Source organism: Sander lucioperca, chromosome 2 (assembly GCF_008315115.2).
Source record: "Sander lucioperca isolate FBNREF2018 chromosome 2, SLUC_FBN_1.2, whole genome shotgun sequence".
In the NCBI taxonomy this organism is placed as follows: Eukaryota; Metazoa; Chordata; class Actinopteri; order Perciformes; family Percidae; genus Sander; species Sander lucioperca.
The window spans coordinates 14238070-14261386 of record NC_050174.1 but is presented as its reverse complement, the minus strand read 5'-3'; the positions used below and the strand labels follow the sequence as shown (position 1 = coordinate 14261386).

The following is a 23317-nucleotide window of genomic DNA, read 5'->3' as shown; positions in this document are numbered from 1 at the left end:
AACACACTTCAGCCCACTTTCTGTCCGACTACTTTTAATTAACATGTTGCAAAACAGCTTTAATTACACTAGCCTTATCCTGCACATTTCCGTTGTTGAAGGAGTAACAGTGATAACAGTCCCCCCCACCACCGACCTAACACACTGGACGAAAGCATTATCCACCAGCAGAGATACAAAGTTGTTGTTGTTACAACACGAACAAACATAGATTGGCATATAGACCTTCTATGGACAAATACTCTCCCGATTTATACATCTCTAGACAAACACTACCCGGACGCATTTAGTGCGGCACAGGGATTAATGGCTGCAGTCGACGTACGGATCTGTTCTCATTGTTTACATTTCTAAATGGTATGTCCCCCGTGTTTTTGAGGCTGTCATTGATACGGGATCAAACCTAACCCCGCAACGATGATAAATATCGCTAAATGAATGTGAAGATATTCTCTGTAAGACAGTATCAAGTGGAGCAGCGGCGAATTAGCCTTGTCTGCTAACTATCCCAGCTCCATCTTTCCTGTGTCGCCCGCTGCTCCAGAGATGGCAAGTTAGTCTTCATCTTTGTTTGGTTTTCCACCCGCTCGGATCTCAAGGACAACCAAATGACTGAGGAGGTATAGCGCCAGGGGAATATTGCAGGTAAGTTAACGCAAAGCAACGCAATGTGATGATGTGCAGTTATTGGGATGCTGTCAGTCACAATGTTCTTAAAGCGCAGATATGTGCTCCGAAGCCACTGTCAAAATGTAATCAGTACAAGCATGCGGATCATCAGGGTATAGTAAGTGCTTTTAATTCTTCTTTTCCAAGGTGCACAATGTTTAGTGTACCTCAAAGCGCCAAGTCCGAGTTCCTGGACAAAGCCAGGCAGGCCAGGGAGGAAAGGAGAGGACATAAGGACAAGGAAAAATCAGCAATCCACATCCAAGCCCTGGTCAGGAGATTTCTCTGTCGCTGCAGACTCCAGAAGCAAATACGGTAGTCTCCAATCTTAAAATGTGTTGCCGATGTATTAGTCACCTGCAATTTGAGGACCTTTGACTTCAGTATGTTGCCATGAATATCAATTGTAAAATAATAAATATTTGGTTTCATGTTCATGTAATCGTTGGCTCAATCATTTCTGTCTGTGTCTCACCAGGAAAGAGGTTGATGACTATTTTCAAGCTTCTGAAACTGGGACATCAAAAAGAAATGCACTTTCAATTTTCAAAATTGCTCGGAAATTACTATTCGTATATTGCCAAGAGGATAAGATGGTGAGTTGCAGCTATGCTTTTTAGGTTACGTTAATAACAATCATTGGTACACATGGTAATTACTTGCATAATAATGTTGCTTCTGTTAGCCTTTAATGCTTACCTTTTGTGGAGACATTTGAGAGACTGTTGTAAACATAACAGTAGTAGTTTATACACTTCTCTTGTGCTGTGTGGCTCAAATGACTGTAATTTTGTGCATTACACAGAGGTTCGAGAAGCTCTGTCGTGCAATCCTTGCCAGCATGGAGGTTGAAAATGAACCTAAAGTGAGTGTGCATATGCATCCCATCCACATACCAAGCATTCTTTAAAATGTGATTCCTTTCTCAGTGACTCTTCTTGCATTTGGCCCTCAGGTCTGGTATGTTTCCTTGGCTCTCTCCAAAGACCTCACCATTCCCTGGCTCAAACAGATAAAAGATGTGCTGTGGACCTGCTGTCAACTACTGAAAAATTTAAAGGTTAGTCTCGATTTGACGCTGGAAAATGTGTTTTGATATTCTTTTTTATGACTTTAATTGTACGTGTCACATCGCGTCTGTTTTGTCATGTGCAGCCTGACATACTTCAGGACAATAAATTGGTAACGCTGTACCTCACCATGCTGGTGACCTTCACAGACACTTCAACCTGGCGGATAGTCCGAGGGAAGGGTAAGTCTAAAGTCAAGCTGATGTCATTATTATAAACATAACTTTGTTATTCCACGACGTGCTTTCTGCAAAGAAAAACATAATAGCTTCCCTTCGTTATTTTAGGAGAAGCTCTCAGACCCGCTTTGACGAGGATTTGTGAAAATATTATGGGCCATCTCAATCAAAAGGGATTCTATTCAATACTCCAGGTTCAGTATTACAGCTCATACTTTTTTAGTTGAAGTAGGGTAACACCTATTTTCTTCTTCAGTGCCAGCTGTCATTTTAATAAAAAAGCATATTGTATGACATCTTCACTTTTTCTTGTTTAGATCTTGCTGACCAATGGCTTGGCTCGTACTAAACCATCTCTCTCCAAAGGCACTCTAACAGCTATCTTCTCTTTGTCATTAAGGTGAGCCGAGAGCTGGTAATTTAATGGTTGTAACTGCTATTCAACATGTTATATCCAGTTCAGTTATATCCAGTTAGCTTTGTGTTTTTGTGGTTTTATTTGCAGGCTGTCCTTTTAACTAAATCAATTTTTTTTCAGGCCGGTCATTGCTGCTCACTTTTCTGATAACCTGCTAAGATCATTCCTCCTTCACATCATGTCAGTTCCAGCCATTGTATCTCACCTCAATGTGCTTACTCCAGAGGTAAAATCCCTGCCCAGTGCTGTTGTTGCATAGTTGTACTGTATATTGTAGTTTGAATGATAGTTCAGAGTAGGTTATAATATCTGCTCTGTCTCCACAGTGTATGGCGTCCATCCAGACGCATGACCTGCTGCGGAAGTTCATTCTGTTTCTCAGCCGGGAAGAACAGTGTTTGGACATCTGTGTGTGTCTTGAGGGGAGCCACACACTCTGTTTACTTGGTATAGTATTTTGAATAAATATGTGCTTTATCGATGCAATCTAGTTGTGCACGGAGAATCATTGTGTGTCCTGTGGATTGTTAATTTTACAGTTGCTGACGACATCTTTCTCATGTTTGATAGGCAATCTGATTCATTTGGGCTTCCTTAATGAGAAAGTCCTTGAAGAGGAGGCCAATCATTTTGTGAAGGACCTGACTGACATGCTGTCCTACTGCCAGAGATATGTATCCCAAAAGAAGTCTAACCTTACCCACTGGCACCCTGTCCTGGGATGGTTCTCTCAGACTGTAGATTACGGGTCAGCGAAATGTCTTAATTTGCTTGAATGAATCCAATAACTTAATATTAACCAGAAAACTGCATAGAAAAGGAGGTTCCCAGGAGACCCAAAATATACAAACAGAGGAACGGTTTTAGGTAGGGCTGTCAGCATTAACGCATTAATCGCGATGCGATTAATGGCCGAGCATAACGCGGTAATTTTTTTTAATGGCATTAATTGAATGCCACCATTTATTAATTTATTTTCACTTCACTCAGTTTCGCGTCGTGCCTAACAGGCTACTATTTTGACCCTTTGCCGCACTTTGCCATACTTCCTCGTAACACATCCTGCTGCTGCAGGCTGCAGGCATGATGGAGAAAGACAGCAGCAACACAATTCTGAATGGCGCATTTTATTTTCCAAAACTCCCGGATGGGTCGAAAGCTATATGCACATTGTGTAAAGCCGAATTAAAATATCACCGAAGCACATCAAGCTTGAGCTACCACCTACGAGCTAAGCATAGTAGTACAGTTAACGTGACTCAGGTTGATGCTAGCAGGCTCAGGCAAAGCACTATTTTGGAGAGTGCTACTTGCCGACCTGCGGATGAAACCAAATCCCAAAAAATTACTACCGCTCTTGCAAAATGGGTGGCAACTAACTGCAGACCTGTCAGCATCGTAGAAGACTCAAGTCTTAAAGACTACGTTTGGCATGTTCTGACCCGTCTTATACATTGCCGTCGAGGGGGACAGTAGTTTCACCATACACAGCCTGTACGACACGGAGAAAGCAGCCAAACTGGAACTGCTGCAAAGTGATGCAAGGTGATCACTGGATGTCAGTGAGTAATCAAAATTATTTAGGAGTTACTGCACACTATATTGACTCTAGATTCAAATGTGTGACTAGATTCACACATTTTTCTTTTGTTTACAGTAAATAAATATATAATAAACAAATACAAATCTTAAAATCAAGTTCATACAGTCACTTTCTTTGCATTCATTTGATTCCCAATCAAGATACACTGGTAAGAATTGCTTTCCATTGTTAATATGTACTTAAAAACAGTTCTGAAATGCAAAATAATAGAATTTTAATCATGTGATAAAACATATGATTAATCGTGATTAACTATAGAAATTCAGTGATTAATTGCAATTAAAAAAAAAAGACAGCCTAGTTTTAGGCCCTTTTTAAATGCAATAGTTAACATTTTAATTTCTTTGGAAGCACAAAAATCAATTGTGCTTAAAAGACAAAGAACACACAGTCTTGATATACTGCCAGGTCCCTCCTGAGGAAGAGCTTTAGCTAGAAATTTGGTGTCTATGTAGACTGCATACCAAGCCATCATGTGTTGTATTCCTTTTTAAAGCATAATTATTTGTGTCATTTCTGCAAGTAACAGATTGACTTGTATTTAAGTAGATTCTCAATTTTCCTTTTGTTTAAAAAAAAAAAAAAAAAAAAGGGCCAAAATGCCAGATTTGTATATATATATATATATATATACACACTTGACTTTTTCTCCCTTCTGCTTCCTCTGTCTCCCGGTCTCTGTAGTCTGAATGAGTCGATGCCTCTGGTCACTAAACAGCTTCAGTACCTGTGGGGTGTTTCTGTCATTCGGACGCTCTTCAGTGACGTCCTCTCTAAAAAGCTGGAGAGTCAGGAGCACACTCCCCCACCCCCGCAGCCAAGCACATCACAAAACAATCTACCAGTTAAAAGTGAGTGATAAACCCAAACCTATTCTATTTTAAGGTAAGCACAATCTGTTGTTGAGTTTGAAAAAAGGTTTCAAGAGGTCCTTGAAGGTTCTTTGCATCCCGATGTATTGTGTCTGTGTTTTGACAGACCTCTTCAAGCGAGCGTTTCAGAAGTCGGCTTCTGTACGGAACATCCTGAAACCAGTTGGAGGGAAGCGAGTCGACTCAGCTGAAGTTCAGAAGGTGTGCAGCATCTGTGTGCTCTACCAGACGGCTCTGTCTACACTAACGCAAATACGACTCCAGATACTCACCGGTCAGTACCAGAATCTTACGTTTTTTATGTCATACAACCGTATACAGTGTTTGGGAAACATCCTGGAAAGTTCATCATGGAGTCTGTCACTGTGCATTCTCTGCAGGTCTGACACATCTCGATGAACTTTTGCCCAAACTTTGGGCCTTCATCTGTGAGCTGGGTCCTCAGGGCGGCCTCAAACTCTTCATGGAGTGTCTGAACAATGACACTGAAGAGTCCAAGCAGCTCCTGGCTATGCTCATGCTCTTCTGTGACTGCTCACGGCACCTCATCACGTAATTTTACGTTTAAAAAAAAAAAAAATTATGTGTTGTCCAATGTAGCAGCAATATTATATTATATTTTTATTTTATGACGCACTGTTAATGTGTTACAGAATTCTGGATGACATTGAAGTCTATGAAGAACAAACGTCTTTCAAGATCGAGGAACTCCTCACTATCTCTTCATTTCTGAACACATTTGTGTACAAGATGATATGGGATGGCATCTTAGGTGAGTGTGTGACCTCACTGAATCTTGACGGGTATGATGATGGCACCTGATTGAATTTTTATTTTACTGAAAAAGTTGTTTGGTATTTAATAGAAAATGCTAAGGGAGAGAAACTGGAGTTGTTCCACAGTGTTCATGGCTGGTTGATGGTGCTTTATGAGCGGGACTGCAGGCGACGATTCACCCCTGATGATCACTGGCTACGCAAGTAAGTACAAACACTGAATAGTTGTTAATATCCTAAACACATCGGCCTTGTGTTTCTGCTTTGTGGTCACATTTGAAAGCTCGCCTTTACATCTTTGTGGGGTTGCGTTCAGGGACCTGAAGCCCAGCCTGTTGTTCCAAGAGCTGGAGAAAGGCAAGAGAAGAGCCCAGCTTTTATTACAGTACATCCCACATGTCATTCCACATAAAAACGTGAGTAAAAAGGATCCTTTGTTTTAAAGGCAGAGTGTCGTTTTAATTTTTCAGTTGTATATTTACTTTCCCTCTCACTTTAGAGGGTCCTGCTGTTCAGGAACATCGTCACAAAGGAAAAAGAAAGTTTAGGATTGGTAGAAACCAGCTCTGCTTCACCACATGTCACCCATATTACCATTCGTCGCTCACGGATGTTAGAGGTATGGAGTCCACAGATCAGATTTTGAAGGAGAGCAAAAATGTCTGTCAGTTGTTCCATAATAGCACTTTGTGTTTCCCTGTCCTAAGGATGGATATGACCAGCTCCGCAGATTACCGGCAAATTCCATAAAAGGCGTTATTCGTGTGAAGTTTGTCAACGATCTGGGAGTAGACGAGGCTGGTATCGATCAGGATGGTGTGTTCAAAGAGTTTCTGGAGGAGATCATTAAGAAAGTGTTCAATCCTGCTCTCAACCTGTTCAGGGTAAGTCAGGCAAATAGAAAGCCTTGTTTTTTTTAAATCATCACACTTCTGCTGCTGACATTGATTTTACTGTTTTGTATGATATGCTATTTATTTTCCATAGACTACGAGTGGAAATGAACGGTTGTATCCTTCACCCACATCTTACATCCATGAGAATCATTTGCAGCTGTTTGAGTTTGTGGGGAAGATGCTTGGGAAAGCCATATATGAGGTATATCTGTGCCTTCTAAAAAAACACTCTCACTCTGAACACTGCTTTGGGTGATCTTCGGTGAATATGTAACTGTAACTTCTGTATGCTCAGGGCATCGTTGTGGACGTCCCTTTTGCCTCCTTCTTCCTCAGTCAAGTCTTGGGTCACCACCACAGCACTTTCTACAGCTCCATCGACGAGCTGCCCTCGCTGGACTCTGAGTTTTATAAGAACCTCACTTCCATTAAGGTCGGCTAGAATTACACTGACAATTTTGTTTTTAACTAATTTATCCCATTTTCATCTTATATCTTTCATTTGATTTGTTTCTTCAGCGCTATGATGGAGATGTAGGGGATCTAGGACTGACATTATCCTATGATGAGGATGTTATGGGGCAGGTAAGAACAGAAAATGTGGAAGATATGATACAGTGTAGTTAAATACCGGAAATTCACAAGTTAAAAGCTGCTTTGTATCTTCCCTTACAGCTTGTGTGTCATGAGTTGATACCTGGGGGGAAAACCATGCCAGTCATCAACGAAAACAAGTATGTACATTTTATATGCAGTCGAAAAAAATAACGCTACTGACCCATTTTAAATGTTGTCCTTTTTTTGACGTGTACTCAAGGAAATCACTGTCTAACTCTGACGTAAACTCTACCATTTCCTGCAGGATCAGCTACATTCACCTCATGGCTCACTTCCGGATGCACACACAGATTAAGGAGCAAACAGGCGCTTTCATTCGGGGCTTCCGCAGCATCATTAACCCAGAGTGGCTGCACATGTTTTCCACGCCCGAGGTTCAGCGCCTTGTCTCGGGAGACAATGCCGAGATTGATCTTGATGACCTCAAGTACGTGACATTTCAGACATCTTTGATGAGCAGGCTATATTCCTCTTCTTTACTTGCTGTGCCACCGCAACAGTTATACTCATTGTAATGGATGTTTCCTCAGTAAATGTGTCCCAAATCTAGCAGGATGTTCCTGTTAATTCAGAAGTCTCCTCAATCCAAACACTTTGTTAGAGCGGTGCAACAGACTTTCCTTCATTTATGCTTCCTGTGCACCGAGATGATCATCCTTGTTGTCTTCTCCTCTCTTTCTCAGGAAACACACGGTCTACTATGGAGGTTTTCACAGCAGCCATCGTGTCATCATCTGGCTGTGGGACATCCTGTCCAGTGACTTCACTGCTGAAGAGAGGGCTATGTTCCTTAAAGTAAAGTGTTTGCAACTGTCATAGCCAAAGCTGTTCATTTCTACCCCCAAGTGGTTTACCACTGTCTCATTTATTCTTGTGTGTTTTTACAGTTTGTTACCAGCTGCTCTAGGCCGCCTCTTCTAGGTTTCGCCTACCTCAAACCACCTTTCTCCATCCGTTGTGTGGAAGTTTCAGATGATCAGGTAAGAATAAAAAAGGAGGAAATTGATGCAGCATGTGTTGCGTTTGTACTAACAGAGCATGTCCTGTGTCTAGGACACCGGAGACACCCTTGGCAGTGTTCTTAGGGGCTTTTTCACAATCCGCAAGAAGGAGCCTGGCGGTCGACTTCCCACTTCATCAACATGCTTCAACCTGCTAAAATTGCCCAATTACAGCAAGAAGAGCATCTTGCGCGACAAGCTGCGCTACGCTATCAGTATGAACACAGGCTTTGAGCTCTCCTAACTCAGTTGCATCAGGACAATCTTCACAGGAGGGTTGTGTTAAGCAGCCTGAGTCAAGCAGGAGGCTTGGCATACCTGGACTGGAGCCTGTCAAGTCAAAGGGGCATCACCTAAACAAAAGTGGAGGACCTACAAACTCTCCTTTTTGTCTATTTTTTAACAATCAGCCCACTCCCTCGCATTAAAGGGGATGCTGTTTCTGCAGCACAATCCAATTTTTAGCATCTCCCTTTGCCAAAATTCAATGTCTTGTAGGCCTATTTATCTTGATGAAATATCGATATACAGTGGCTAGATCTCTGTTTCTCAGGCTTAACAGAATCATGCTCGCACTCCCATTTTAAGCGAACTAGAAAGCAATACAGATGCAATGCAAGCCATTAGACACGTGGTCAACTCACTCGAGTAAAACCAAGCAATGCATTGTTAATATACTTACAAGCTCGGACTCCATTATCCAAGCAACTTTTAGCTGATATTGGATGAGTCTTAAAATGTTTTGCTGAACATAATGCATCTTTCATAAATGGAAGACAAATCAATGTCTTGTGTTCAACCTCCATGAAGTAGTGGCTCACAGCAGTGATCCTGTGTTGATTACATTATGCCCCATTTCGAGGAGAATCATTTTGACCTGACTCCATTTCTCCCCACTACAAGGCGCTACAGTCCCCTGAGAGAGATGTCCACCCTCTGGTTTTTATGTTCTCGTTTGAAAATCTGCCTCAGTTCTGGTGAAGCAGCAGAATTTCTTGACAAAGAGACAGCTTGATTTAGAAAGGATGTCCTTGCTGTAGCATTTTACTTTTGAGTAAAAAAGAAACTGGAAATGTTTGGGCATTATTTGTATCTGCCCAGCAAAGCAGATACAGCTGTTCATTGTAACACATCTGTGCTTGACCACTAAAAAAAAAAAAAAGGTAATCAATAATGTAAGTCTTCATACTAAATACTAGAAAAAGTGAAGATTTCTCACTACACCTTTGTATAACGCTGAGTGCCTCATATAATGCCACCCCCCTTTGCTCTCACGTCTGACTGTATTCCAATTGTAACCAATAACCACGTTTATGGGAAACAAGCCATAGAAACGGGGGCTATGTACCTGGACTTAATCTCTCACTCCTGCTAACAAAAAAGCGCAGAAACCCAACCACTCTATTACCACTGGAACAACAACAACCGAGGAGGCTTTTACTACGATGCCCTCTGATCTCTGTGGACTTTTTAAGCCATGCGGAAAACGGATTTTGAGGTTTAAAAACCTTTCAACATGATGTCATGGACTGGTTGGTCAACCAAATGTGACTGCTTGATTTAATGTTCCCTTGGATGGAAATGTTGTGCACCTTTCTGCCGTTTGTGGCTGTTGGGATAAAAGGGACATGAGGGTGAATGTTACCCCATCGGCCTAAATACTACTTTACACAGGGTTCAATTAGATCCTAAAGGAAAGGAAGTGAGTCATTTAGCAGAAAGAGGACTGTAACTTTTAAAGGATTAAAAAGAAAATATTTACCATGTTCTTTATTATGCAAATCAAGTTTTTTCTGTCATGAATGAGTATGGATACTTGTTAATAAGTAACACAAGCTTTAGAGCATACTGGTCATTATTGTTTCTAACTAGTAATTTAATGGCGATTAACGTGGGAAAACAACAAAAAAGTGATTATAATGATATATAAGACTGGTTGTATTGAATTTACCTGCAGTATACTAATGAGATTACACTATTTTCAGATCTGACAAATCAGTCCTGAGGATCTTACTCCAGCTTTTCTCCTTTTAATCTATTCCAGCAAGAAGTGGAAACACTGTGATTGGATTTATGCTACACCTGAGTGTGTGTTAGTGTGCAAAAGAGATGAACGATACCTCACAAGCTTGTCTGTCTCGTGATGAGGTCACTCATCGGTTTTAAAAATGATGTCAAGAGTAGGCTAGACTTTAAGTGTAACAGTGGACTGCTAAAGCTGACCTTTGACTATCTGCTCTTTTAGTACAAAAAATAAAAATGATCCTGGAAATGTTCCCACCCTGTAAAAGTTTCCATCTCTTTTTAAAGTGTCTGACTTGACTGGCTGCACTACAGTATGGAGTGTGTTGTTAACAAAAAAAGGAGATTCCCATGTAAAATTTGTTTATGTGTAAAATACCCCCCACTGTAAAATTATTAAATCATATAGGCTACACCAGTAATTTACTTTAAATCATTTACAACACAATGAGTGTTTTTCCCTCTCAAAGCAGTGGCTGACACTGTTTCAATTCTTCACATTTAACCAATTAGTTTATTACCAACACCTGCTGAGTCTGGAACAACACCAGTGTGTATCAGCACACGGGACTAAAGTGTACTGATTGTCAGCAAACTCCGTTTAACATCAAAAGGAGGCTGTGGGATTGAGAATGTCTCATAATACCACATTTTCTATTTTTCCTGAATAATGTGCGTGGCGGATTATGGTGTAAATGCGCAAGCCTGATTCATATTCTCCATTGTGCTCGGTCCCTGTGGCTTTTCATGAGAGGTGAACGGTGCTGGGAGAACTTTCACAATAATCCACCTGAACCTGCAGAGTAGGCCTAACCATGAGCAGTCCGCCACCGAGCCCTTCTCCAGCCAAATGGTTCAAAGCGCTGCGAAGGTAACGTTACATATTCAGTTTGCACTAGACCTACATTTTTTTTGGGCGACATGGCTTTTTAACATGTTGTGTCCAAGTTCTGTCAGTTAATGAGATAGCCTACCTCATGCCTTGGAGGGGCTGGGTTAAAGATTACACATTACCTGTTAAAAAAAGTGTCTGATGATGGTATTCCGCTAGTGTTTCAGCGGCCTGGCGGTTTATACTGATGCAGCTCATTACAGCGTATTATATATATGTATATATATATATATATATATATATAAATATACTTCAATAGCCTACAGGTAAAAGTCGACTCAAAATGTTACTAAAGTAAAAGTAAATAGACTCTTGTCAACAACATGTAGGCCTACTTAAAGTATCTAAAGTTAAAGAAGGCTACTCATTATGCAGAATGGCGCCTTTCAAAGTGCTATACATTTTTTTATTTATTTTTTTTTTTTATAGAATATGATATAGGCCTACTGGTGTAATTGCAAACAAAATACATGTAAGAGCATTTTAATGTTGTATAGTTCATCAATGTGGACTGTGGAGCCAGTGTTGGATACTATACTACTGGGTAGGTTAGTAGTGTAGTAGGCTATACTGCTGCACCATATCATGTTTTTTTTAAATTAAAGGTAACTAGTGTCAAATACATGTAGCCTAGTGGAGTAAAAAGTACATTTCCCTCTGACATTGTACTTGAGTAAATGTAGGTTACTTGGGTTAGTATTTTTGCCAACAGGCCCCCTAAAGATAATGTTTGTGTATAGCTTTGGTTTTGTCTGTAGGTATCATTTTGGTATGAATTTTGCTCATCCAGAAATGCAATAAAAGCACTATTAAAAGAAAAAGAATTCTGGAACTCACCAATTTCTAAACCCTGGCTATGACCCTGCCGGTTTATGTCCTATATAGACAGTACTTATGCCACACACCATTCAAAGTAGCCTATTTATGGGGAATAATAAATAATATGCCATAAGCCTGGTTAATGTTCCTCGATGTAGAGTTTTGTATGGTGTCATGTGCCGTTAGGAAACGATAGCCTATGGGCCGGTGGTACATGAGCGGCGTACCACTCGAGGGATCGGCTTATGCTGCTGTACCACTAGTGGCATTCCATCAGCCACTTTTCAATCTGGGCGTCACTCCCTGATTGGATGGACTCGTCAGGATTTTCACTACCCTCCCTGTCAGTGGGGCTTTTACTTAGGCTAACTGGTGCATTGGCTTACTGCACACTAACTCTATTCAGAAAAAGTCCAGCGGTGGATAATTCTTGACATGAGTGGAAAAATAAGGGCATGCTATGCTTGTCAGAGGAATGGCCGGTTAACATGTAGAAGGTAGGCCTATGGTTATGAACTAGGACCGAGGATGTGTTTTATTGCACTCTTGTGTTTTAAAAACTAGTGATTTGGCTGCGGTTTCAGGACCAGACTTGGGGAGCCCTGTTTGAAGATATATCCTCTGGAGTGTGTGGATCTGCTGAGGAGGGCGAGAGTCGCCTTTCAAGTTGGACGCACCCTCAAGGAGGGCTTCAGACTGGCTCAGCTGGAGGCTGTGGTGCAGATGCTGGAGGAACACGAGTGTGACTTTGTGGATGCTCTTGGAAGGGACCTTCATAAGGTAAGGGGTGAAGCAGGTCCCTACAGTGGTTGTGCTTGTTTAAAAACATGAGACACTGACAATGAAAATGGACATAATGGTCCAATTAGGCTTTTTTTTTCTTTCTTTTTTTAACCAGCCAAAGTTTGAGACAGTTGTGTCAGAACTGATTCTTGTCAAAAATGAGGCGCTTTATGCCAACAACAACCTTAAGAAGTGGATGCAGCCGCAGTATGTGGAAAGAAACCTGGTGAGACCATTGCTGCCTTTTTTTTTCTTCCAATAACCTCTTCATAATAATATTGGGATTATTCATGATTTACACATTCCATCTCGCTATTACAAAGAAGTGGAAGTATTGTGCTCGGCCTGCCAAAGCAGATTAAAATCTAATGATGCAGTAGGTAGTTTGCAAAAAAAACCACCAGAATTTAAAGTAATATCTTAATAGTTTAGCCTTGAATGAGCTCCAGCCCTTAGCCTTTGGCTATGGTAAACGGAACGTTTACCGAAGGGACGTGCACACGCATCTGCATTTGCATAACAGCCCATACAAACACTCTGAAATGACCTGTGATTGGCCAAAGTCTCCAGAGACAGCTAGGTTTTCTAAAGCAGTGGTTCCCAACCTTTTTTCCTTGGCGCCCCCCCTACGTATGTCTAAGAAAAGCTGAGCCCCCCCTCCGAAACCGAAGTTGAGGTAACTTTCCCTTACTTTCTTTTTTGATACAGAGGAGTTATCAGCACTTTTACGTTTCTCCGCCATGTTTCGTTCATAAAATAGTGATGCCGTGGCGGCAGGAAAAACGAGGATGAGGGCAGATAGCAGCTATCAGCTGACTTGATGACAGCAAGGGTCCCAGGTTAAGAGGTCCCGGAGGTTTGGCCTACAGCCTGCCTACAAGTTTAAGCGAGAACAAAAATATATAGTTTTTATACAGACTTTTGTATACATTATATATTCTAGTGTATTATCATAATTTCTTTAACATGTGCAAATATTTTTTTTTTTTTTTTTACCTCAACCTCAAACCAGATAAAGACTCGCGCCCCCCCTGTGATCTTTGCCGCCCCCCTTAGGGGTCCCCGGACCCCAGGTTGGGAACCACTGTTCTAAAGCCTGGTAACAGAGCCAAGGAGGTGCTGCAGAAGTCTAGTTTTCTCTTAGGCCACTTGAATTACAATATGCTGAAAGGTTATTATAAATCGGTTTCCCAATGATGCCAAAAATAAACAACCTACTGCAGCTTTAAGTTCCCTTGCCCTTTTTTGTAAGAATGACGTCTTTTTCTTTGTTTAATGACGTCTTTTTCTTTGTGTTAAGTCAACCTGATAAACTTGTAACCTAATTTTGAGCTTGTCTGATTGGTGTAGTCCACTACGTTGGACGAGTGTCTGATGGTCAGTGAGCCGCTGGGGGTGGTGTTTATCATGGGGAACTGGTGCAGTCCTGTCCAAACGTGTCTGGTGCCACTGGTAGGGGCCATTGCAGCAGGTGCAGAGACTCGAGACATATCATCTCATATAATCAGTTTAATTGTATTATTTGTCCTCACACAGGCTTAGTGACGATACTTTATTTTGTGTAGGAAACTGTGCAATCCTCAGCCCCTCTGAGTGCACCGCTCACACAGCAGAGCTTCTTCATCGTCTCATCCCCTTCTACTTGGACAATGTGAGTAATTACATAGCAGGGAGGACAGCAGACTTTTATTTGTCTTGAGGTCTCACAAAGGCTAACTTATTTTCACTTTGAGTAGAAGGACTTCTTTTGACCTGTGCTTTTAAAGAGGGCATTGGTTCACAGACTCAAATGAGCGAAGTTTAATAAGCAAGTTTTAATGTGACATGAGACTTTAAAGAGATCAGATGTGGTCAAAACTGGGACTATGGAAACATCCACCTTTTGCTATCCAAGACCATCTCAAAAGTTGATTTTACAATTTTCTTATTCTGCATTTGTACTCTGTATTAATTGGCAGTAATGCTACAGTAAAAATGTAAAGTCTGATCTAAAATTCCTGTTTTCCCTCAAGGAATGCTTCCATGTGATTCTTGCAGCTGCGAATGACTTGCCTGAAGTTGTGGAACTTAAGTTTGACCATGTCTTCTTTACAGGTAAAGCTAAACTATAAAATTAGTTTCACTTTATAAGATTTTATAGCTCTAAAATAATTTTGTGATTTATTTATTGAAATAATCTTGAAGTCACTTAAGAGTGTCCGTCAATCCCTATAGGCAACAGGAAGGAGGGAAGCAAAATTGCTCTGGCTGCAGCTTGCACACTCACACCTGTCACCCTGATTTTGGGTGGCAAGAACCCATGTTATGTGGACCAACACTGTGACATTGCCACCGCCGCACAACGCATTGCCTGGGCACGTTTTCACAATGCTGGACAGAGCTTGGCGGCTCCTGACTACATCCTGTGCCACGCAGATATCCAAGCACGACTGGTGCAGGCCCTTAAGTGCTGCCTAAATCAGTTCTACGGTTCTGATCCCAGAGAGTCCCGCAGTTACGGCCGCATGGTCAATCTAGAGATCTTCAACCGTACGAGAAGCATGCTCTGGAGGTCAGGCAAAGTGGCTGTGGGTGGGCAAGTGATAGAAGCAGAGAAATATATCGGTAAGCATCATGTGTGTGGGATTCTCTGAAACAAGGCAATCTGCGTTAAATGTAATACTATTGTAACCTTTTTTTCTGTCTGAAGCCCCAACAATTTTGACAGAGGTTGTGGAATCAGATCCCATCATGCAACAGGACGTTTTTGGCCCCGTTGTTCCTGTTCTGACTGTAAACAACATGGATGAAGCAATTGTCTTCATTAATAAGCAAGAGAAACCCCTCTGTGTTTATGCATTTTCCAAAAACAACGAGGTACATGACAGAATCAGGTTAAGACACTCAGTATTCATTGTACGAGCCTAGTGCAGCTGAAGTGTATTCTGATCATGTTTTGGGCTTTCTGACAATGCAGGTCATCTCAAGGCTAATGAGTGAGACCTCTAGTGGAAGCTTTTGCTCTAATGACAGCGTCCTGCAGAGTCTGATGGTGGCTCTGCCCTTCGGTGGAGTTGGTAAGTCAGTGGCAGCAGTGTACAAATTATGCCAAACAGTGGTGGAATAACATTGCCTATGATATATCAACTCTCCCAACACTTTTTTGACAGGTGCCAGCGGAATGGGTTCCTACCATGGCCGCTACAGCTTTGATACCTTCTCTCACAGGAAATCATGTCTGCTAAGAGGCACACGGTTTGAGTGTGTAACCTATCTGCGTTACCCGCCCTATGAGGACCGCAATCTGTCTTTAATGTCATGGGCCTGTACCTTGTCCCAGAAGAGCCAGGGCTGGTGCCAGATCCTGTGACTCTGTGGGAGGGTAATAACGGAGCCATGTTGAAGAAAGCCAAGTGCCACCTAAGTCCTGAACAGTCCTGACATGCAAATGTATTGTTAGTGTATTATAAATAGCTGAGAACAAAACCTAATGGGGTATAGCCACATCTAACAGAGGAAGAGCTATAAACACAGTGGTTGTTCAATCTTTGGGTGATGACAATTGTAAAACCACCAAGAAAAAGGAAAAACTCTAGTATTTAAAGTTTCTCTGCTGCAGTACCATAACTGTACACAAACTTAACTAAAGGTGTTTGATGAAACATTACCTGTGCATAATTAAATAACCAGGAGGTACATGTATTGGCTGAATGGTTTATTTAGCCACAGTGAAGTTTATTACTGCCTATAGTCTCACATTATGTTAAAAAAGTTGCATCGATTTAAAACATTTTTAGACACTCATATTTATTATATTAACAATAAAAGTGAAATATCTGCAACACCAACCATCCCCAAATAAAAAAAAAATAGGTCTTTGTCTTATTCCCCATGTGAGAATCTGTTCATTCAGGTCTTTTGTAGATTTTCTCCTCATTGCCTTCTTTCGTGGCTGCATATCTGGCTGCGGTAAACAGATAGTCACTCAACCTGAGTGAAAATATTGGGACATTTATCAGATGTTAAATAGAGAATCCATGTTCTCATATTACTTTAAAGAACTTAACTGACCTGTTCAAAAACTTGGCAACATCTGGATCTGCCTCGCCTGCTCGCACAATTGGAGCAACACTAAAATAAGAACAAAGCTCTGTCAGAATGTACTGTGCTGGAAAAGCAAACCAAAGGAGGTAATTTTACGCTATTTAAGGCAAGGAGCATGCTGCAACTGACCTGCGTTCTGCTCTCCGACACACTGTCCGAGCCAAGTGCAAAGCTGAGCTGCTCTTTCCACCAGACTGTGATACACAAAGCATTAAGTATCAGTAAAACAGGACTTTCATAAGAACTTTGTCTCACAGAGGCACAAATTGGCTTACGGGTAAAATGAAGTTGGTCAGTGGAGGGAGTTCTTCTGTAAAAGTGTCGATCCAGGTTTCCAGGTCTGCAATTGGCTGAGCAGTAAATTTTGTTCTCCCTTACAAAAACGGAACAGAAAAATAAATAAACCCAAGAGATATTCAAGCAAACAAGACTATTTTACTGCATTAGACCACCCAGCAAGTGCATACTTATGTGACTTTCTCTTGCAGATGATTGAGGGGTGGCAATATTGGAGCCCACGTCTTGTAAAATGCACTGTATCTGCAATGAAAAAAGCAAAATACTGTCAGAAATCGTGTAGCTGGCTGATGTAGAATGTCTGCAATAAAGGAAGTTATTAAATGCAAAATGAAAATCAAACCTTGTCCAACTGATATGTGAACGTGTGACCTTTGTCGAAGCAAAATTCTCTGGCCAAGCTGTAATGCACAATTTAACAGTCACTTCAGGTGAGGCAGATTATAGAACAAGTTTTAAAGTGAACTGTGACAGGTGAATAGTAGAAATGTCACCCTATAGCTGATGACAGCTCATCTGTATTTCCCAAGGCTTCAAAAATATGATCTTCCTTTGGCCTCCTCTCTCCTGTAAATGTGCTGGAGAAACCTTTTAGGGGGTACAGCAAGAATGAAGTCAACCTTTTAAGCACTACTTATGGTAACAGTGCTTTAACATGTATTGTTTTCCTAGTTAAGCTAAAAAACAACCTTTGTCTCCAGTTTTGGTGTATATTTTGGGTACCCTGTTGTCTCCTTCAGTGGCATACCTATAGGGAAAAGGGAAGAAAAAAAGAGAAGGACTTTGATAAAATCCTGTATAATGTATTTTTTCATTTCACTGGGTCTTTAAAGTTAGAACCAAAACTACAGCTCGATATAAAGACTCCAGCTACTGTGCTAAAGTATCATTGTATAGCAGCTACAAAGCTAGCACTAACTATGCATGTATATAATGTACATATGTAACATTTTTACATTTTTTGTCATTTCCTTTTAATATGTTTATGTATGCATGCACCAACCACCAAGGCAAATTCCTTGTGTTACTTAGTTGGCAATATATTTCCTATTCACATACAGAAGACAATTAACGTTACATGAGTGACATGAACATGAGCTGAGATGTATAACGATGAGATGTAGCTATATGAGATGAGATGCATAACTACCTTCTGTCTGAACAAAATGTGTTTCTTGTCCAATTCCCGTTCATGAGCTTGCCTGTCCTTACAACATACCGTAGGTGGGCAGGTTTAATAACAAACGATGCCATGTTAAAGCTAGAGGCTAGCTAGCTGCTTAAGGACAAACGCCTTTTGCCCCTCCGTGGTATCCGTAGTTAATGGGCGTTTAGTTTTCATCGCATGATTGGTCAACTCACCGTGTGGTTTAAGAGCTCGGGACGCTGATTGGACCAAATAATATATGTTCAACTAGCTGTTGCGCTGATTGGATACTGGAAGCCAAACCTATATCCCTCCTCAGTGTCTCCAGGCTGTGTTTGTAACATGTTTTTTAACATGCTTCGTTGAGGATTCTCTGTGCTCTGTTGCTCTGATGCTTTGTTAAACTCTCTTTTATCGTCGAGTCTTCATGAAAAACGTAGCTAGAGCTGTGGGACAGATTTGTCAATTGCTTGTTAGTGCTTCAGAGGATTAACATTAGCTAAAGGTGGCAAAGCAAGCTAATAATAACTCTCAGTCACAAGTTGAATTTAAAGCTGCCCAGTTGTGGACAGGTCGTTACACTCTGGGAACTGTTACCGAAATGCAACTCAAGGACGTATTCGTGTCTGCTCCAGGGAAGGCGATCCTCCACGGAGAGCATGCGGTTGTGCACGGAAAGGTAACGTGATAGTACAGCTAACAGAGATAATACTGAGTGTATGAGATTTTTAAAGTGAAGCTGGGTACCCATACAGAACCAAATAACCTTGAATATCTAGTCAGTCTTCAACAAAACACATGCATTTGTTCCTACCCTCCAGAGGTTGTAACTACTTTATATCTCTAATATATAATAATCAATAAGTTGATTGTCCTACTGTACTGCAAATAAATGTAATCCAAATAACCTGGAAGGTAGAAAGAAAAAAAATCAATAGACAACAAACTATGGTATGCCCTTGGAATATTGCTTGAAATGATGTGCCTAAATCGGCTAAAAGTCTGACCATTTAATCACAATGTGTTCTATGCTTGTTCTTATTCCTTTACAGGTGGCTCTTGCTGTGAGTTTGAACCTGAGAACATATTTACATTTAAAAGGCACCACTATTGGCAATGTTTGCATCAACCTCCCAAATATTGACACATTCCTCTGCTGGGAACTGGCTGAACTGAAGCAGCTTGTTGCTTATTACTGTGGTAAGGGAAGGTGCCGCACTGGGGACCATAGTCTACCTAGATAGGTCATTTTTACTGTTGGATCTGCATCATGCATACCATAGTCCAGTACATGCAGGGACATTTTGCTGTTGAGATTTTTCCCAATGACAAAAAAACACTTGTTTGTATTAATGAACATTTAATTTCAATTACATCTAACGTTATTCATCATATTAGTTACCACAGTTTTAAAGTAATGTCTATTTAGGTTCCAAAGCAGCGATAAGCTCCATCTTCTGCACATTGTCTGTGGACTTTGTTATTGTCTTTGGACATACCGTTAACTTTGACAGCTTTCCTTCTGCCAGATGAATATCATAATTTCTCATTAGATATACACTATCATGTATCTTTTTCATACACACAAATCAAAGTGTGAGTTGTTGTGATATTATTCTAGTGATTTTGATGATTGCTGTGTCTTGTAATTAATGTAAACAGGTAAGAGGGAAGAGGTGAAACGTCTGGATGCGGAACTTATAAGAAGACTGCGTGAATTTATTGGTGTCACCAATGGAAACTTGGACACTTGCAACATGGCCATCCTAGCCTTCCTCTACATCTACCTTTCACTGTTTGGATCAGGGTGAGATAGTTCTTCTCAGCTTTTGTTCATTTTATTATTGCAGCTTGTTAGCTCACATGGCCACAAAAACACATTACACCTTACAGATGTTATTGATACTATGGAAAACTAGGAGACTAGGCCCAGCAAATGTCATGCAGAGCTGTAGTGCCAGGACAATCTAGGGCACTTTTGGCAAGAAAAGTAGCAGTAGTTAATGTGCTCCATCTACAGGCAATGGAAAGCAATATTGTCTGTATGAAATTTTTTTAACCTTTTATTTATCCAGGTAAGTCGATTGAGACCTGACGACCTGTCACATTCACACAGTTGCACATTCATACCTGGAAGCTGCCCAGTACACCCACAGTCTGATCTGCTGGCCACTGAGCAGCTCCACTGGAGCGGTTGGGGTTAAGGGCCTTGCTCAAGGGCACCTCAGTGGTGGTAATGAGGGAGGGACAAGCGCTGCTCTTTCACTTTCCCCACCCAGATTTTATCCCATCTGACAGAATTATAAACACCTGACAAAGTACTCAAAACTGCCTCTGTGGTAGGTCCCGTTACAGTAGGTGTCTCCAGGACCACATTTTGCGATGAACACACACACACACACACACACACACACACACACACACACACACAGGCTCAACAATACCAGTGTTACTGTCGCGGCTGGTAAAAACTGCAGCTGTAACATTCATTGCGGGTGACCCAACTGTTAGAACTGCAGCAGCTATTACTTTCTGTGACAATAGGTGGCACACACAAAGTGTATAACTAATCTTATAATGGCAAAACACCTCAACCTTGTGGAACATTTACAGCCTCTCAGATCTGAATTGTGTGAGCTACAAGCCAGTTCAAATTAAATTGAATTGGGCTAATTATGTGTAGCATGGTGTACTGTATTGTGTACTGTAGTGTATCCTGGTTGGGCTTATTACATGTTACATGTTGTACTGTGACCACTGCACATGCTTACGTTGAGATGTTTTTGTTGAAATAAAATGATACTGAACTGGTAGAATATAACAGGATTATACAAGGTCACACGTAACGGTCATAAGCGGAAGTCATTCCAGCTCCTTTGGAAATGCTTTATTTGCAAAAATGTGCTCACTATTGATGTAGATTTGTTCATGGAGTTGAGGGTGATTTTCACTGCATCTGAGAAATTGCCTCCACCTATAAATTAAGATAGTAAAGAGGGACAGACAGAAAGGCTAGATGTTAGTTTTAGTGACTCCAGCAGCTGCAAGCACGGAAGATGCTTAGGAACATTAGAGCTGCAGGTTGTCGAGAGGTTTAATCGGCGCTGACACGGTGCTGCCGTGTTTGAGAGAGGTGATGAGTTCTGACAGGGTCTGGCACTGGGCCACACTGCAGCCTTTAACAAGTCTGGATGTGTTTTTCCCTCGAGAGATAAGCCGGACAATTAGTTTAGAGTATTCTGCTGTCTGCCCAAACACAGCTTCCCTGACAGACATTGACAGCAATGTCAAGCAAGTTTCTGTTGCATAGAGGAGTGTATGGATTACTTTTTTTTTGTTTTTGATTATTTTTTGGGCATTTTAGGCCTTTATTTATAGGACAGCTGAAGACATGAAAGGGTAGAGAGAGAGAGGGGGAATGACATGCAGTAAAGGGCCACTGGTTGGAGTCTTACGCTGCGGCTGCTGCGTTGAGGAGTAAACCTCTGTATATGGGCGCGCGCTCTACCAGGTGAGCTACCCAGACGCCCAGTGTATGGATTACGCTCAGTGTATGGATTACATTAAACACTCCTTATAGTTATGAATATACTGTAACTGTACCAGCAATGTGGTTAAGTACAGTAAAAGTAAAGAAGGAGATATGATCCATTATTTACTAAATAAGTTAGTCATAGATCCAGTATAATTTATATAAACAAAGGCTCAGTTTTTATGTTTATTTCCTCAGTGAGCTGCCCAGCTTGACGTTGACTGTGTGGTCGGAGCTGCCGACTGGAACAGGGCTGGGGTCAAGTGCTGCCTACTCTGTGTGTTTAGCTGCAGCTCTGCTCTGTGCAAGTGGAGCCATCCCCACTCCTCTCAAAGAGGGGGATAACACTGCCAGGTAAGGAAATTATATTAAGAGAATGTTTCTTTTATGAGCTGTGTATGTAGGTTGTGTGTAGTACACTACAACATGAATGCCTGCAGTATAATGCAATCCAAAAAGCCTGCAGAACAATAAATCTTTTTTTTTATTTTTTTATTAAGGGCTGGATGATATGACGATATGTATGATCAAAACAATACAAACGTCTATCGTATAAATATTTCTATATTGTTTTTATTGCAATGTCAAAAAAACAGCGGCCAAACTGCCTTGCGGCAATATTTACGTCATTTGGACAACGCTTAATTTTTATTTTATTTTTTATTAACCTTTATTTTACCAGGAAATAATCCCATTGAGATTCAGAATCTCTTTTTCAAGGGAGTCCTGGCCAAGACAGTAGTATAATAGTTCCATATTAAAATATATAGTGAAAAACAAACAACAGAAAACAGAAAAAGACAGTTGGCAATTTAACATCATCTCAACATAATCACCAGCAGCGCTCAGTACTTGTGCACTCATGTGCTTTTAGTACTCAAATAGTCCTTTATCCTAATTTTAAACAGTGTCATTGTTGGTAGGTAGTCTAATTTAAGATGATTCTGCAAGTTTACCAGGATGAGGGTGCAAAAACTTTAAAGGCACTTTCACCGAAGACAGTTGGCATTCGGTGAATGTCATACATGATTTGCCCATATGATCGAAGATTACATTTCCTGGTGGTGACTTTAAGAGTCAGGAGAGAACATAAGTAAGAAGGCAGTTTACACAGTGTGGCCTTAATATATTTTTTATATATATATATAATAGAAAAATATACCAATGCTCCAACTTGCGATGCAAAGAAGGCCAACCCACACTCTCATACAAAAAAAATATGTTTTTTTGTATAATGTTGTGATACTTGCACGTTATGTTCATTTTGCACTAAAGTTCTTAATAAAATGAGAAAATACTCAGTGCTTTTAATTTGGCAAGTATTTAATTCACAAAGGAGTCTACAAAAACAGGCTTTACCACATGGTTATGTTATATGGACTATTTATTTATTTATTATATATTATTATTTATTATTATTTATTATTACCTATATCGGGATAGAAGATTTTGGCCATATCGTCCAGCCCTATTTTTGAGAAGTTCTCCTTTTAATTTACAAATAATTACAGGTGGTGTCAGGAGGACTTGGAGCTGATCAACAGCTGGGCTTTCCAAGGGGAGATGATCATCCATGGTAACCCTTCAGGAGTAGACAACGCTGTAGGAACATGGGGTGAGGCCTGATATTATCTGGCATA

The 23317-nt window shown here is 40.8% G+C and overlaps 4 protein-coding genes across 8 annotated transcripts in view; 3 read left to right on the top strand and 1 right to left on the bottom strand.

The window, feature by feature from the left end:
• Positions 1 to 120: 120 nt before the first annotated feature.
• Positions 121 to 10378, top strand: ube3b (ubiquitin protein ligase E3B). 3 transcript variants are annotated; one of them, XM_035993308.1, is made up of 27 exons: positions 121 to 645; positions 817 to 984; positions 1148 to 1265; positions 1475 to 1534; positions 1625 to 1729; positions 1825 to 1921; positions 2027 to 2112; positions 2236 to 2318; positions 2457 to 2562; positions 2663 to 2783; positions 2907 to 3084; positions 4618 to 4790; positions 4918 to 5085; positions 5192 to 5363; positions 5465 to 5583; positions 5677 to 5791; positions 5904 to 6003; positions 6087 to 6206; positions 6295 to 6471; positions 6575 to 6685; positions 6779 to 6916; positions 7003 to 7068; positions 7159 to 7217; positions 7346 to 7528; positions 7785 to 7896; positions 7989 to 8081; positions 8155 to 10378. In XM_035993308.1, exons 2-27 carry the CDS (start codon positions 824 to 826, stop codon positions 8344 to 8346), a joined length of 3213 nt encoding a protein of 1070 aa, XP_035849201.1. In that variant the 5' UTR covers positions 121 to 645; positions 817 to 823; the 3' UTR covers positions 8347 to 10378. The 3 variants fall into 3 exon arrangements, with proteins under 3 accessions (XP_035849201.1, XP_035849198.1, XP_035849197.1); XM_035993305.1 differs by having other exon boundaries at positions 121 to 677; positions 807 to 984; positions 4624 to 4790; XM_035993304.1 differs by having other exon boundaries at positions 121 to 677; positions 807 to 984.
• A 287-nt stretch (positions 10379 to 10665) lies between these two features.
• Positions 10666 to 17340, top strand: aldh3b2 (aldehyde dehydrogenase 3 family, member B2). Of its 2 annotated transcripts, none has more exons than XM_031308696.2 (10): positions 10666 to 10995; positions 12420 to 12615; positions 12734 to 12844; positions 13969 to 14089; positions 14184 to 14269; positions 14631 to 14712; positions 14833 to 15222; positions 15308 to 15474; positions 15575 to 15674; positions 15768 to 17340. In XM_031308696.2, the coding sequence occupies exons 1-10, from the start codon at positions 10940 to 10942 to the stop codon at positions 15965 to 15967; spliced, it is 1509 nt and encodes a 502-aa protein (XP_031164556.1). In that variant the 5' UTR covers positions 10666 to 10939; the 3' UTR covers positions 15968 to 17340. The 2 variants fall into 2 exon arrangements, with proteins under 2 accessions (XP_031164556.1, XP_035849208.1); XM_035993315.1 differs by lacking the exon at positions 10666 to 10995 and adding an exon at positions 12227 to 12332.
• On the bottom strand, positions 16298 to 18349 carry mmab (metabolism of cobalamin associated B). 2 transcript variants are annotated; one of them, XM_031308698.2, is made up of 9 exons: positions 18149 to 18349; positions 17688 to 17746; positions 17493 to 17586; positions 17342 to 17399; positions 17169 to 17241; positions 16977 to 17074; positions 16831 to 16895; positions 16669 to 16728; positions 16298 to 16587 (listed from the first exon to the last, which is right to left on the bottom strand). In XM_031308698.2, exons 1-9 carry the CDS (start codon positions 18250 to 18252, stop codon positions 16503 to 16505), a joined length of 696 nt encoding a protein of 231 aa, XP_031164558.1. In that variant the 5' UTR covers positions 18253 to 18349; the 3' UTR covers positions 16298 to 16502. The 2 variants fall into 2 exon arrangements, with proteins under 2 accessions (XP_031164558.1, XP_035849220.1); XM_035993327.1 differs by having other exon boundaries at positions 16298 to 16561.
• An 82-nt stretch (positions 18350 to 18431) lies between these two features.
• The window catches only part of mvk (mevalonate kinase), a 14996-nt gene continuing 10110 nt past the window's right edge, over positions 18432 to 23317 (top strand). The window contains exons 1-5 of the mRNA XM_031309205.2: positions 18432 to 18824; positions 19198 to 19345; positions 19808 to 19952; positions 21876 to 22031; positions 23189 to 23292. Of these exons, the coding sequence (XP_031165065.1) occupies positions 18747 to 18824; positions 19198 to 19345; positions 19808 to 19952; positions 21876 to 22031; positions 23189 to 23292 (631 nt within the window). The 5' untranslated portion in view covers positions 18432 to 18746. The remainder of the gene's footprint in view (positions 18825 to 19197; positions 19346 to 19807; positions 19953 to 21875; positions 22032 to 23188; positions 23293 to 23317) is intronic.